The sequence below is a fragment of the Nuphar pumila genome, chromosome 12 (genome assembly GCF_984573655.1).
Source record: "Nuphar pumila chromosome 12, dmNupPumi1.hap1.1, whole genome shotgun sequence".
NCBI lineage: Eukaryota > Viridiplantae > Streptophyta > Magnoliopsida > Nymphaeales > Nymphaeaceae > Nuphar > Nuphar pumila.
The window spans coordinates 36,880,632-36,895,510 of record NC_143260.1 but is presented as its reverse complement, the minus strand read 5'-3'; the positions used below and the strand labels follow the sequence as shown (position 1 = coordinate 36,895,510).

Below are 14,879 nucleotides of genomic sequence, written 5' to 3'. Positions count from 1 at the left end.
AACTCAGGTCGGGTATGAGTCTGGTATAAAATTTCACAAATTATACCCAGCTCCATGTATTAATTGGATCTTCAAGTTCGGACCCAGATCATAATCGGGTCCTATTATTTACCCTATATAAGGTTTGCTTTGGGTTGGGTCCAGGTAAACCCGACTCGTTGACTTTAAATTTGGTCATGGGCCACATACAATTCCCATCACACATCTCGCTTGACCCCACCGCACATCTCAGTTAATCGACATGCGTGTGGGCTCCACTTTTATCGTTCTCAAGTGAGACGTGTGGTGGGGATTGAATGTAACATGATCTATCGATGGTGACCTGATCAGTTTTCGAACCCACCACCATCTACATAAAAAGCTTATATCTCGACTCATTAAGCATATGAACCTGAGAATAGGCTTAGGATTCGCTTATTTATGCAAGCGAGCGAGCGAGCGAGCCCAATTGAGCCTTAATGAGTCGAGCTCGAGGTTAAGGCAAAAAGCTCAGCTCATTGTGCAGCTCTAAAGTAGTGTTTGGATGCACCCACAGATAAGTTGTGACATGACATGAGATTGTTGGTCTCTCTCTCTCTCAAGGTGGGGAAAACCTAGGGGTGTCAACAGGTCGAGTTTGATTCGGACCTAGGTGAAACCAGACCTAGCCCTGCTTTTTGAGTATGGTATCGGGTCCGAACCTAGGTCTAATCAGACCTACCATAAGAGAAACCATACCCAAACCCGAGAAGAACTACATGTTGAAACATTCATGGGTTTGTCTAAAAAATCAAAACATTAAGTGAAGGCATTAAAAGCTTGAATTGAAAAGCTTTGTACTATACAAATAGGAATTTGCTTGAGATATTGAGGGATTGGAGGCCCGTGAGATTGCCGAACTCCGGTGGAATGCTACCGGATAAAGAATTGTTGGCGAGGATGAGGTACTTCATGCCAGAGACTTGGGCAAACTGGACGGGAAGCTGTTCGCAGAATCGGTTGAAGCTGAGGTCTAGGCGCGTCAAGTTCGGGATCTTCAGAATGTCGGACAAGATGATCCCTCCCGTGTAAAAGTTCCCGTGGAGTACTAGCGACCGGATCTGACGGAACTCGCCGATCGTCTTCTGGATATCTCCGATGAAATTGTTCCTGTTGTTATTCTAATCTTGTGAAAAATGGATTTCAGAAAAGAGATTTCAAGCCTAGAGGCACGTTCTTAAGATCACTATCTTTAGAACTTCAATCGCCCCACTCCGGGAATTCCAAATATGCGAAAAAGGGTTTTGTTACGACTGAGTTTCTATGATACAACTAGGCTTGAACCTCAAGAGAGTCACTGTTTCGCAAGAACAGATGATCTCTCCCACACATGAACTCTGCAAGCCAAACCGAGAAGAAAGAAAGGAGAAAACTGGAGAGTTAGAAATTCTGATAATTCAAAAGACAAAAAGGAAGAGATTTATAGACTTGTGAGAAAGGCCAAAACGTTTTGAGATAAATGAGATTAATGGCCAAAGGTCCTTGAACGGTCACCCACCTTTGATTGTCAATCAAAGGCCTTCAAAACCGTTCAACAGTCACAATGCAACATAAACTCAATATAAATGCTATTAAAACATTTCAAACGACCAAATATCTCAAAACCGAAAATCCAAAACGGGCATTTTCACCTCTCACCACTGCGAGCATGCAAAGTGGGCCATCAAAACGCCACATTGCGCCTCAAGCGCCCTTGCGCGCGCGTGCGTGCGCCTGTGCGGCACGTCCATTGCTGCACGATGCGCAACAACGTCCGCAATCCACCTAAAGACTCAAGGCTTACCAAAGTAAAGAAAAGATAACAAAGTCTCTATTTAAACCTCTTGAAAAACTTTTCTCTCTTAGATATGGGACTAAACATTTTTCAAAACACTTTTGGTAGTAAATCATCAAGATTTAATATTTTAAAACTTTCCTAACACTTGCTGAGGTCGAGGAACGACAATTGCGAGCAATTCACCAGGCTCAGAGGTATATCCGGATCGAAGGTGTTGTTTCCCAAGACGAGCTCCTTCAGAGTTTCGATCTCTGTCGGTAATAGTCATCCTCTTTCTGCATTCTTTTGTTTCTTCATATAAGTAGTAGTTTCATGATTAGAAGTTCTTTGGACTTCGTTTAAATGACATTCAGAAGAGGAAGAGGGTGGAGGACATAAACACAGATGAAGACCCCAACGGCTGGCGACCTTACTATGAATTTATTGATAGCCTTCGTGATAAGTACACAAAGAATGAAGGCCCTCAAGGTAATTATTGGACAATTTATCAATCCTGTTTTTTGGACCATTTTATTAGCTATATTTTTTTTCTACCTTGATATGAAGATCTCTTGTTCAAGGTTTGCATGACAATTAACATGGTTTCCTCCCCATGTCTACGACAACAACAACTACGCCTTCATCCCAAAACAATTGGGGTCGGCGATATGAACCAAAAAAGAAAATCATTCTGGGTCTTCCACATGAATTCTTCTCCTCCAATCATTTCTATCCAATGCCATGTCCTCGGTGAGATTCAAAGCATTCATTATCTTTTCCTATCACCTCCATCCATGTCTTCCTAGGCCTACCCCGACCTCTTTTAACTAATATATTTTTCCATTTCTCCATCCTTCTAACTGGAGCATCATTAGGCCTTCGCCGAATATGTCCAAACCACCGTAAACGATTCTCTCTCATCTTATTTTCAATGGGTGCAACGTCTACCTTCTTATGTATCTCCTTGTTCCGAATCTTATCTTTTATTGTATTTCTAAACATCCATTTCAGCATATGCATCTCAGCTACACTCATTTTTTGAATATGATGTCTCTTGGCAGCCCAACATTCCGTACCATATAGTAAAGCGGGCCTAATAGTCGTCCTATAAAACTTTCCCTTCAACCGCAATGACATTTTACGATCGCACAACACTCCAATTGCACTTTTCTATTTCATCCACCCAACCTTTATCCTATGATTTACTTCTCCATCAATTTCTCCATACTTTTGAATGATAGATCCCAAATATTTGAAACAATCATCCACCGGTATTTCTTGCTCACCAAGCTTCACTACACTCCCATTACTACTTCGTTGCTTACTAAACCGACATTCTATATATTTTGTCTTACTCTTATTCAACTTAAAACCTCTTGCTTCCAATGTCTGACTCCATAATTCTAACTTAGCATTAACCCCAGCTCTAGACTCATCAACTAAAACAATATCATCAGCAAACAACATACACCACGGCACATTTTCTTGAATTCCTCCCCATGTCTGACTTCTGTAATTCCATTACATCTTAAGTGGGATGAAGATCACCAAACTGTCAAACATTTCTGCCCTTGGGATCCAGAAATGCCACCATCTGCTCTATTGTTAAATTAGCCTATCACCTAAAGTCCTCTGCCAACCCCAAACTTCAAAAATGATGCCCTACCCCATTCCCATGTTAGTCTTAAAAATTTGAAACCGTATATGCTGCAAAAAACTACCCTAGTTATCAGACATTTACAAAGAAATGCTCACGAACATGAAAGGGGATGTGAATCTACACTCCTTGAAATAAGAAGTGCTTCTTGTTCTATCAGTGCAAAATATTTTCTCCATGTCATTGTATCTCATCAGTCCATACTTTTTGAGGAACCACTGGATCCTGTTACCTGCTCAGTACATTTTCATTTTCTGTGAGACAAATTGTTTATGTATTCAAATTGGTTCAATTATCCTTGTTTTTTGGCCTGTGTTAGCTGCTCCGTTTGTTTGAGCTTTCTCCTTGATATACTTTCTAAATGTTGCCTACAAATATCACGAAAAATGCATTGCCATGCAATGATTTTTTTTCTTCTAATGAACATTGCGATAAGGTTGTGTGTGTGTGTATGTTGATTTTGCAAAACTCCTTGACAGTGTCTTTCCTCTAATTTCTTTCCGTAGTAGCAAGAGTAGTGGTGATGTTTCATTTGGTTGATTTGAGGTGAGGAAGCGCAGGTCCAACGGCGCCGAGGGCGTCCACGAAAAGCAAAAAACTTACAAGGAAGAAAGCTTTTTGATGAGCAAAACTCAGGTGAGGAAGATGACAATGACTCCATTAGTGCTTCAGATCAGGATGAAGCAGATGAAGATGACACACCACTTAGGGAGTCTCTGAGATCCTTAAAGTTAAGGTCCTTGAAGCTCGGAAGGTCCTCACAACAGAAAAAATCAAATGATAGCAGAAGTATTCCTCAATCAAGGCGTGCTGATTCTGGAAAAGCTACACTAGATAACGTGCTAGTTTCTTGAGAGCAAGTTGGTATGGCTTTCACTACTCTGGGTTGTAGAAGTTGTATGCTTGTTGCACTCTACATTTTGGAAATTTAGCAATAGCAAGTTGAACTAACTCTAATATCAATTTTTTTTTTATCTAACTCAATATAAGGCTATAACAAAATCTATAAAGCTATACTTGGGACTTTGAGGGAGTGTTTGAACCAAGGGACACCCCATGGTGGAAGAGGACAAATGAGTCAGGACTGTTGCATCCCCTTCTGTTTTCCTTGCATCCCCACTTTCGGGACAGAAGAGTTGCACCCCCCTCCAGGACAAGGTGTTGTGGATTACGGGTCTGGTGCATCAAATGTACCTTATTTGGAGGCATTTGTCGTTTTATTGAGGGGGTGTTGCAAGCTTCACACAAGCGTCATGATTGTCCACCTTGTTCCTTTTCTTTTTTAGCATTTTATGTCTGAGCCACTTTCATTTTCATTTGTTGGCCTGCCATTTAAACTCAAGTAGTGGTTTTAGGAGTCACTAGAATATGAGAACTGGAAATATGAGAACTAATGTGTGAACCGTGTTTTTCATGGATTTTTTGTTATTTTCTCTTGAATCTAAGGCTACGGATGTGATCTACATGCTTGGTTTTATAAGAACCCTCTCCTGAATCATCCAATTTTGATGCATAAACGATATTTTTTTAAGGCTTTAAAATTAATGTCTCACAATCTTCATAAATATTCAAGCATTCGAAAAATGTATTTTTTTCATTGGAAATACAAGATCCAATGGTTGATTCCTAGCAAATTCACCATCCCAAGCACATCCACATGGTTGGATTTGCAAAAGAAGCGTTGGAAATGCCCATATTTCTAGTTCTGGTATTTCAGTTCTCACTGTTTTAGTATACAATGTGAAACTTGGTCTCTGCAGGAATTCTGCAAATTAGAATGCTCCCGGCTCATTTTGTTCTAGATTGTGTTTTCATATAATTCTTCACAAGTTCTCAGTGTGTGTTTTTCTTCTTTTTTTCAAATAATGGGTAGAACCACCGTTACTGTTTGGATGTCCCGTTACAGTCCGAGAGGTGCCACGTTGACCGTGGCCCTGTTTCAGTGTCTACAGTACTCTGCCCCCTGCACACCAGGGATAGTTTCCAGTTTGCTCTTTGCTTTTTATTTCAGAAACGCCAAAATTAAACAGTCAACCAGGTTTTGGAAACCCCCAAATCAGCAGAATAACTCAGACCGCACATTTGTGTGTGACATTTGCATATGGGCCACAGGGTCTATGCTATGCATTGACTTGCGCAGAAGGGTGACACCCATGAGAATTGAACCTTGATGGACCGTCTGTCTGACAAGGCCTCACCCCACTATGCCAACCCACCTTGGGGCTAAGGAAAAGGGAATTGTTTTCGAAATCCCCAACATTTTCATTGGCTGTCAATAAAAAAAATCATTTGTGACAGCATTTCTTTTCATATAAAAAACACTGTTCTTGAAGGTGTGGACATTTGAGGATAATGATTTTTTTTTAAAGGCAAGATGGGGTTAGGCAGATCCCTACCAGTTGTACAACTATACCATTGGGTTTTGAACCTGCAACGTCCCAACACAAGGTGACTAACACTAGCTGCTCCTACCAGACAAGCAGAGCCCCCGTTGGTAGGATAATGATTTTGCAACTGGGCGTTTCTCCATAAACCATAGCTCCTTTCCATTGACCATTTAAATGCCTCTTACCTCAAATATGATAATCTCCCCCCATCAGATGATAGATCAGATCCGAGTTTCTCTTTGAGATCTGAGATCCAAGAGACTAAAACACACACCTCAGAGTTGCAAGGCTAGGGATCTTTCACTTGCTTGAGTCCATACTGAGATAGATGAAGATCAGAAGCCATTGAGGGAGCTGGTGATAAGCCCCTTAAATTGAAGTTCATGAAGAATTGGCAGGAAAGATGATATGAGGTCAGGCCAGAGGGAGTGTGCAATCACATGGTACCAAATTTGTGCATTAAGCACCTGATTGCCCTCCATCAGGCCTTGGGCCCCACAACTGACAGCCCTGTCCCCAAGATGGATGGTGATCAGGTGCTTAATGCACAAATATCTGTGCAATCATAATGCATCTGATCTTTTCACGGCCAGAGGTACATGCCCAAGCAAGGACCGTGATCTAGACAGTGGTTGGTCATTGCCGGTTCTTTTAATCTGCGATTAACATATAGTGATTTTGGGCGATAAGTATTGCAATTAGTTCAATGAAGGTCCTATCAATCAATTTACTTTATAACATTGAGTGCTCTGGAAAAATTTTATGTTCACTTTTCTTCCACTGAGCAATATGTATTGCCAAACCCTATACACTTTGTAGGTGTTCCTGTTCCAAAAAAGACAACGTGGCAGCTCCATGTAACATTCCAGCATTCATCGCCAGGAATTGTCTCTAGGGATATACAATTTAGTGGGGAATCAGGCAAAAATTCAAGTTTATATGGAATTGCAGATTCCTGTGCATTTAATGAGAGCCTAGTAGGATCCTGTGATGAATTGGAACATGCACTAATTGTGGTTGTGAGTTATGAGTCTTATGACTAGACTTTGCACAAACTGATCACCTTAGTTGCAACTTTTGAACAAACACAATGCTTATCAATACATACATTTAGCTTTTTCCCACATACCATTATTAACTGTATTAAAAGCTAAGTCCAACAAAAGTATTGGTTCCCATGTTTCCAGCTTGGCATGCCTCCTGCTTTTTCTTTAGGCCACGTTCTGAATGTAGGATAAAAAGTTGGATAGACTTTATCCAGATAAAAAGACTGATGATGACTCAGGCTTTTTTCTCCTAAAAGAATGGATAAAACTTATCCAAAAAGATAAGTTTTTTAAGGGGAAACATTCCCCATGTCTGGTTTGCACTTGGTGAAATGCATGGGTCCCACCTATTTTAGGAGAACTCTCTTCTTTCCCAAAAGTTTTTCTTACAATTAAATGGGGCCTTAATGATAAACAAGATATCACAAGGGTACCTCTCTCCTACCAATAGGCTAGCTCTTACTAGTAAGGTGAAACAGAGTGGATTCAAGCACCAACAGCCAAGGAATGACCAGCAAGTTAGTGTTTAAAGTTTTTTATAATGTTAGCATGCTTGATGAATGCATTGATAGGCTGCAGTACACTAAGGGACTCATGATTCTTGTTAATGTTCTAAATGACTGACTGCATTCACATGATATAGCATTTTCATGGTGCTAGACAAATACCATCACAGCAATAACATAGTTTTGGCAATCCATTCATTATCAAGGAACAACCACTGCTAAACTGGGAGAAGGAAGTAACTGTGCTTTAGTTCTGATTTCTAGAGAGCATAAAACAGCGAAGCTCTTTGCAGAATTAAAGAAGGGTGAAAATTCAGAATTGAATCACCTACAACATTGTATCAAAGAGAGAAAAGAGGTTTACGTAAGGCATGATCAGTTCTCACTTCATCTTTGCCTCTGTAAAGAGAACATGCTTGTTTACCCGGGGGTCATATTTTCTGAATTCAAGCTTCTCAGTGATCCTTCGTGGATTCTTCCGCTTGACGTAGAAGAACCCAGTGCCTGCTGCAGAGACAAGCCTGATGAATATGGAACCACCCTTTGCTTTGCCCATCCCTTAGTAGCAAGCCTCAACTACAACCACTAAAATCTGAACAAAGCAAGAAACAGGAAAACAATGTCATTCCACATCCAAGTGAAGAGATGCTAGAATTCGCAAGCATGAAGTCTCATTCTTCCATGAGCCTACTTCTTACAAATGGAATGACTCCAAGGGGATATTTGGAAGCACGGGCTCACCCGGTGAAATGGGACAAGGCGCAGGGCGCAATATACCAACTGATCACATATATGAGATAAGTGGGTGCAAACGAACACACCCCAAACTACAGTTACCATGCTAAAAAAGAAAAATCCCATGACTAGATGTTGAAATAGATAATGGTCCATATCGTTGCCTATCTGGACCATATCTTCAAATAAGGAAGGCAACAGCTGGGAAAGTTTTTGTGATCAGAGTTATTATATTTCTATAATTGTAATAGGAAACAAATCTCTCTAATCTCTCTATAAATTCTCCTCTCTTCTCTGTAACAATTATCCTGGAAAATAATAGAAAAAGGGTGTATGTGGGAGTGGAGGACGTAGGCACTAAATTGGTGTTGAACCTCAATAAATCTTGTGTTTATTTCCTGTTTCTGGTTTCTGTGCACATACATACACAGACTACACACATAGTTATGAACTTCTACATGGTATCAGAGCACCAGGCGTAGATTTGACGTTGGTGATCTGAGATGGAGGACTCTAGTACGAAGATGAGTGAAGGGAAGAGCCCAGACCCCAGCACTGACATGACCTTGCTTCAAGCATTGAAGGAACTTCTCTCCACACAGAAGGCGACGGCCGTGCCGGTCGAAGTTCCGTTTAACTCGACCATCGTCAAACTCGATGGAAACAACTATGGACTATGGCTGTCCATGATGGAGACACATCTGGCCGGCAAGGGCAAGTTGGGATATGTGAAGGGCGAAAAACCAACACCCCCAGTAGGCGATGTGGGCTATGAGCAGTGGAATATGCATGACTCAATGGTGAAAGGTTTGATTCTAAATTCCTTGGACCCAGTTCTGATTGGTAATTTCCATCGGTATTCCACGTCAAAAGAGGTATGGGATGCTTTAGCTACAACCTTTTTTGATGGATGTGATGCCTCTCAAATTTATGATCTTCAACAAAAGGTTCATATGGTGCATCAAAAGGGGGGGTCATTGGAGAAATACTATAATGAGTTACAGGGGTTGTGGAAGGAAATCGACTTCAGGAGGCCAAACCCCATGACATGCACGATGGATATTGAGAGGCACAACCTATGGGTCCAACAAGATCGTGTATACAAGTTTCTTGCTGGACTGGATGATCGTTTGGATAGCACTCGAGCCGATATAATCCAGACAGTGCCTCTTCCAACTATCGAGCAAGCGTATGCCAGAGTTAGACGGGAGGAGATGAGGCAAAAGGTGATGTGCAGCAACAGTGACCCCAACCCGGTTGTTATGGCGGTGAAGGGCACGGACCGCGCGGGCTGGAACACGGACCGTGTGAGTAGTCACACAGCCCGCGCATCTGAGGTATCACTTTCTCTTAAAACTGGAACAAACCAGGGAAAAGGGTCGAAGGAGGAGGATGCACCCACTGCCACAACCCAAAGCACACTAGAGAGACATGTTTTCAACTGCATGGGTACCCGGACTGGTGGCATGAGTTGAAGGAGAGAAAGGGAGCAAGTAAGAAGGGACATGCTCATCAGACGATGAGCACAGACCGTACAGATAATAACCCAGGCCACAGAGACAACACAGGACAGGCATCTCTCACACTAGCCAATTTCGTTGAAGGTACAAAGGTTTTTTCTGAGAAAGGTAATGCTTTTATTGCACATAATCTAGGAAAATGGGTAATAGACTCGGGAGCAACTGATCACATGACCTATTTAGATTCTGATTTAGAAAAAATCCATGAATCAAACAGGAAAGAAATTGTGAGTGCAAATGGGATTAAATCACCAGTTATAGGGTCAGGAAAAGTTATTGCTACTCCATCTCTATGTCTAAAAGAAACATTACTAGTTCCTTCGCTGACCACAAGGCTCATATCAGTGGGAAGAATAACTGAAGACTTAAACTGTGTTGTTCTAATGTACCCAAATTTTTGCATTTTTCAGGACATTCTAACGAAGGAGATACTTGGGCGTGGTATTAAGCACAATGGACTGTATCACCTTGAAGATTTGAGTGTTGGTTCTGCATGTTTAACTGGACAGAGTGTTCAGACGAATAATATTTTGTTATGGCATAAGAGGTTAGGGCACCCTTCTGTGGGTTATATGCGGAAGATGTTTCCGTCATTATGGGGTAATTTATCAAATTCTGAAATTTCATGTGAAACTTGTATTAAAAGTAAGAGTCATAGAAACACGTATCCTAGTACCTGTTTTAAAAATTTGGAATTTGGTGATTTAGTACACTCTGATGTGTGGGGTCCAGCCCCAGTTACCTCTATTAATGGAGAAAGATGGTTTGTTTTATTTACTGATGATAGTACCCGAATGACCTGGTTGTATCTCTTAAGAACTAAGGATGAAGTTGCCACATGTTTCCTAGATTTTTTGAATCTGGTCCAAAAACAATTTGGAAAAAGATTAAGATTCTTAGAAGTGATAATGGGAGGGAGTATGTGAATAATTTCTTGAGAAAATTTTTGAGAGACAATGGAATTGTACATGAGACATCCTGTGTTGGTACCCCTCAACAAAATGGAGTGGCAGAAAGGAAAAATAGGCATATTTTAGAAATTGCTAGGTCACTATTGTTTGAAAATAATGTGCCTCAAAATTTTTGGAATCACGCTATATCTACTGCGGTATACCTCATGAATAGAATGCCCTCAAGAACCCTAAATTTTCTTACCCCATTGCAAAAACTGGCTTCGTTTGTAGAAATTCCTTCAATCTTGACCTTGGCACCTAGAATTTTTGGCTGTGTAGCATATGTGCATGTTTCAAGAGAAAAAAGAACAAAGTTAGAACCATGTGCAATTAAATGCATGTTCATTGGATATGGAAACAATCAGAAAGGATATAAATGCTTTGATCTAGAAACCAAAAAAACCTATGTGACAATGGATGTTACGTTCTTGGAGAGTGAATCTTGTTTCACAAACCAACCAACCCCTGTATCAATACAAGAGGAACCAAATCACCAAGTATGGTGGGATAATCAGGAGAACACCAATACAGTCCATATACCAGAGGAGATTGGCCATTCACCAGAAAATGCGTCTGACGATACGAACCAGACAAAAGATTACACAGTCCGCATACCAGAGGACACAGACCGTGCACCAGGGGATACAGACTGTACACTGGTAGATGGAGAAGAAAGACCAGGAGCAGGGGTGATACAGTCACACGAGGATCCAGAAGAAATGCCACGCTTGAGTCCTCCCGATGATGCTCCTGAGGTAAGTTCTCTCATCTCTGAAAGAAGGTATCCCATAAGAACTAACCGAAATGTACGACCTAAGCGGTATAGCGAAGAAGGGTATGCGATATCTAACTATACCAGCACTAAAGGATTGTCTAACTTAGTCCAAACTTTCACTAAAGAATTATCGAAAAATCCAGTACCAAACACTGTGGGGGAAGCATTGCAGGATCCCAAATGGGTTGAGGCCATGGAAACTGAGATGAAAGCCCTAGAAATCACTAAAACTTGGAATTTGGTAGAACTACCAAATGGGAAGAAAACAGTCGGCTGCAAATGGGTGTTTTCTGTGAAATATGATGCCACAGGTAGAGTTGAGCGATATAAGGCAAGGTTGGTCGCAAAAGGGTACACTCAGACATATGGTATAGATTTCCAGGAAACTTTTTCTCCAGTTGCAAAGCTTAACACAGTTCGAGTCTTATTATCTCTTGCAGCAAACTTTGACTGGCCCTTACACCAGTTTGATGTGAAGAATGCATTTTTGCATGGTGATTTAGAAGAGGAAATCTATATGGACCTACCGCCAGGGTATTCCCACCAACAAAATAAGAAACTGGTGTGCAAGTTGGAGCGCAGTCTATATGGCTTAAAACAGTCCCCCCGAGCATGGTTCGGGCGATTCTGTAAGGCCATGAAGAGCTATAACTACAATCAGAGTGATTCTGATCATACTCTGTTCTTCAAGCATCGTCAAGGCAAGGTAACCATCTTAATTATCTATGTTGATGACATGATAATTACAGGGGACGATAATATGGAAATCAAGTGGCTAGAGCAGAGGCTATCGCAGGAATTTGAAATGAAGGATCTAGGCGGTCTAAAGTACTTCTTGGGAATAGAGGTACTGCGTTCAAAAGAAGGTATATCCCTATCACAGAGAAAATATACACTTGACTTACTCGCAGAGGTAGGGATGCTAGATTGTAAGCCAGCTGATACACCCATTATTCCGAACTTGAAGTTTGAAGACAACCCAGAAGATTCGAAGGTGGATCGAGAAGCTTATCAGAAATTAGTAGGTAAACTCATTTACCTATCACATACTAGACCCGATATTGCATATGCTGTGAGCATGGTGAGTCAGTTTATGCATGACCCGAGAAAACAACACATGGATGTTGTGATGAGAGTTTTGAGGTATCTAAAGAAAACTCCAGGAAAAGGCATTCAATTTAGAAAAAATGGACATTTAGAAGTCTGGGGATACACGGATGCGGATTGGGCTGGAGACAGAATAGATCGGAAATCAATGTCAGGATACTTCACCTTTGTGGGAGGAAATCTGGTCACATGGAGGAGTAAGAAGCAAAATGTTATTGCGTTGTCAAGTGCAGAAGCAGAGTTCAGAGGGATGTCCAAAGGCCTATATGAGTTGTTGTGGTTGAGAAAACTTATGAATGAATTGAAATATGGGCCAAAAGAAGAAATGCAGCTGCATTGTGATAACAAGTCAGCAATTGAGATAGCCCACAACCCAATACAACATGACAGGACCAAGCACATAGAGATTGATAGACATTTTATCAAACAAAATCTGGAAGAAAAGATCATATCGTTTCCATTTGTGAGATCAGAACAACAGTTGGCAGACATGTTAACAAAGGCAGTGTCAGCCAAGTTCTTTGAAGAATCGATTGCCAAGTTGGGTATGGTAGATGTCTACTTACCAACTTGAGGGCGGGTGTTGAAATAGATAATGGTCCATATCGTTGCCTATCTGGACCATATCTTCAAATAAGGAAGGCAACAGCTGGGAAAGTTTTTGTGATCAGAGTTATTATATTTCTATAATTGTAATAGGAAACAAATCTCTCTAATCTCTCTATAAATTCTCCTCTCTTCTCTGTAACAATTATCCTGGAAAATAATAGAAAAAGGGTGTATGTGGGAGTGGAGGACGTAGGCACTAAATTGGTGCTGAACCTCAATAAATCTTGTGTTTATTTCCTGTTTCTGGTTTCTGTGCACATACATACACAGACTACACACATAGTTATGAACTTCTACACTAGATTTTTCAAAAAACCCAAAAAGTTCTGCTATATAAAAGATCTGGATAATAACACAAAATCAAACTGGCTGTTAGAATGCATAGCCACTGCATAGGTTTGGTGCACGTACGTAAGAACTCAGAGGCACTCAAAAATGAAAATAATACGAAAAAGTAAAGAGATCAATTAAAATACATCTATAAGGCATTTAGTCAAACACATGGTATGTATAACCGAGTTCCACCACAAAACTAGAAGGAACAATAACCAAACATGGCGAGATTATATGAGTGGATTAAACATAAGGTTAACATAAAGATCTGATAAAGGGGTATGAATCTATGATTGAGGTTTACGATCAAAAGAGGAATAATCAAGTATCAAGACCCCCACCATTTTCTCACACAAAACACGAAGGAACCAATGAACCAACACAAAATAATTGCATAAAAGAAACGAAAACACCAATCAATCAAACTGTTCTTACCAACAAACATACCTCTACTGGAGGTCAGAAGTCGGTTCACAGAGAGAGAGAGAGAGACAGAGCTTTCCTAGTATTCCAAACACTGATTTCTAATTTCTATACACTTGGCTTTTAGTCATAATTCCAATGCACTCACCTTATTTCTTGAAATTCCTGATCCAGACATCTTTTTCTATAAAAATATCAGAAACAAATATAAAGTGAGATGGGTCATGGACTCATGGGTGCAGGTAAAATGGAACGAAAAAAAAGAAAGTTACGAAAGTGGTTTCAATAATAAGGGAAAATCTGTTATTTTGTAGAATAAGGGTAAAATCTAAATTTCCAAACTTTTTCCGTCCACTTGCCTGATCGAAATTAATTAATAACTATATTTTAATTTTTGGGTATGGATCATCTCATAGTTGTTTTGAATTTGAACCACCTGACAAGCTTACTTTCCAAGAACTTCAGAGTGTGATTTTTGGCACTTCCAAAACTTGCTTGAAAAGGGTCATTTGCCATAAACTGTTAGGATCGGGAACAGCTAAATACATGGAGATTCAGATCAGAATAAGATTCGGTAAAACCTCCATCTGAATCCGACTCATTTGCATCCCTATTACACACTCACTCACAGAGACACTTTCCCATGAAAGAGGCACTTTTGAAAAAAAAAAAGTTTTCATGAGGAAAAGTGTGATACCGTTTTTATAGGAAAAAAAGACAGAAGCACTTTTGAAAAATAGAACTTTCTCATGAGGATGTTGGTTTTATCCCATGTGAGAAAGAGATATGTTTCTTATGAAAGAAGGCAGGTTTTACAAGAAAGAGGTTGAAACAAATGCCTCCTAAAAAACTAAAATAAGAAAGAGGCTTCTTTCATGATAGAGGTTGAAACAAATACCCCTTAAAAGTTCAATTAAGATCCGAATCCGAATACATGTAAATGTGGGATTTTAAGTCTCCGAATTCAATTTTATTTTTTTTATTTTGTTTTTTAGAAAGGCGAGCTGGGGTTAGGCAGACCCATACCAGTTATTATCCTACCATTGGGTTTTGA

General features: G+C 40.3%; 2 protein-coding genes and 1 pseudogene across 3 annotated transcripts; 1 reads left to right on the top strand and 2 right to left on the bottom strand.

The window, feature by feature from the left end:
* Nucleotides 1-818: 818 nt before the first annotated feature.
* LOC149820711 (receptor-like protein 39) lies at nucleotides 819-1,695 on the bottom strand. Its single transcript, XM_089981848.1, has 2 exons — nucleotides 1,657-1,695; nucleotides 819-1,139 (listed from the first exon to the last, which is right to left on the bottom strand). Exons 1-2 carry the CDS (start codon nucleotides 1,693-1,695, stop codon nucleotides 819-821), a joined length of 360 nt encoding a protein of 119 aa, XP_089837974.1.
* Nucleotides 1,696-7,521: 5,826 nt separating this feature from the next.
* Nucleotides 7,522-13,981, bottom strand: LOC149820709 (uncharacterized; annotated as a pseudogene). The gene is made up of 2 exons (XR_016426771.1): nucleotides 13,850-13,981; nucleotides 7,522-7,962 (listed from the first exon to the last, which is right to left on the bottom strand). The product of XR_016426771.1 is annotated as an uncharacterized LOC149820709 (transcript).
* Nucleotides 8,630-9,580, top strand: LOC149820710 (uncharacterized). The gene has a single exon (XM_089981847.1). It carries the CDS (start codon nucleotides 8,630-8,632, stop codon nucleotides 9,578-9,580), a length of 951 nt encoding a protein of 316 aa, XP_089837973.1.
* Nucleotides 13,982-14,879: the final 898 nt, after the last annotated feature.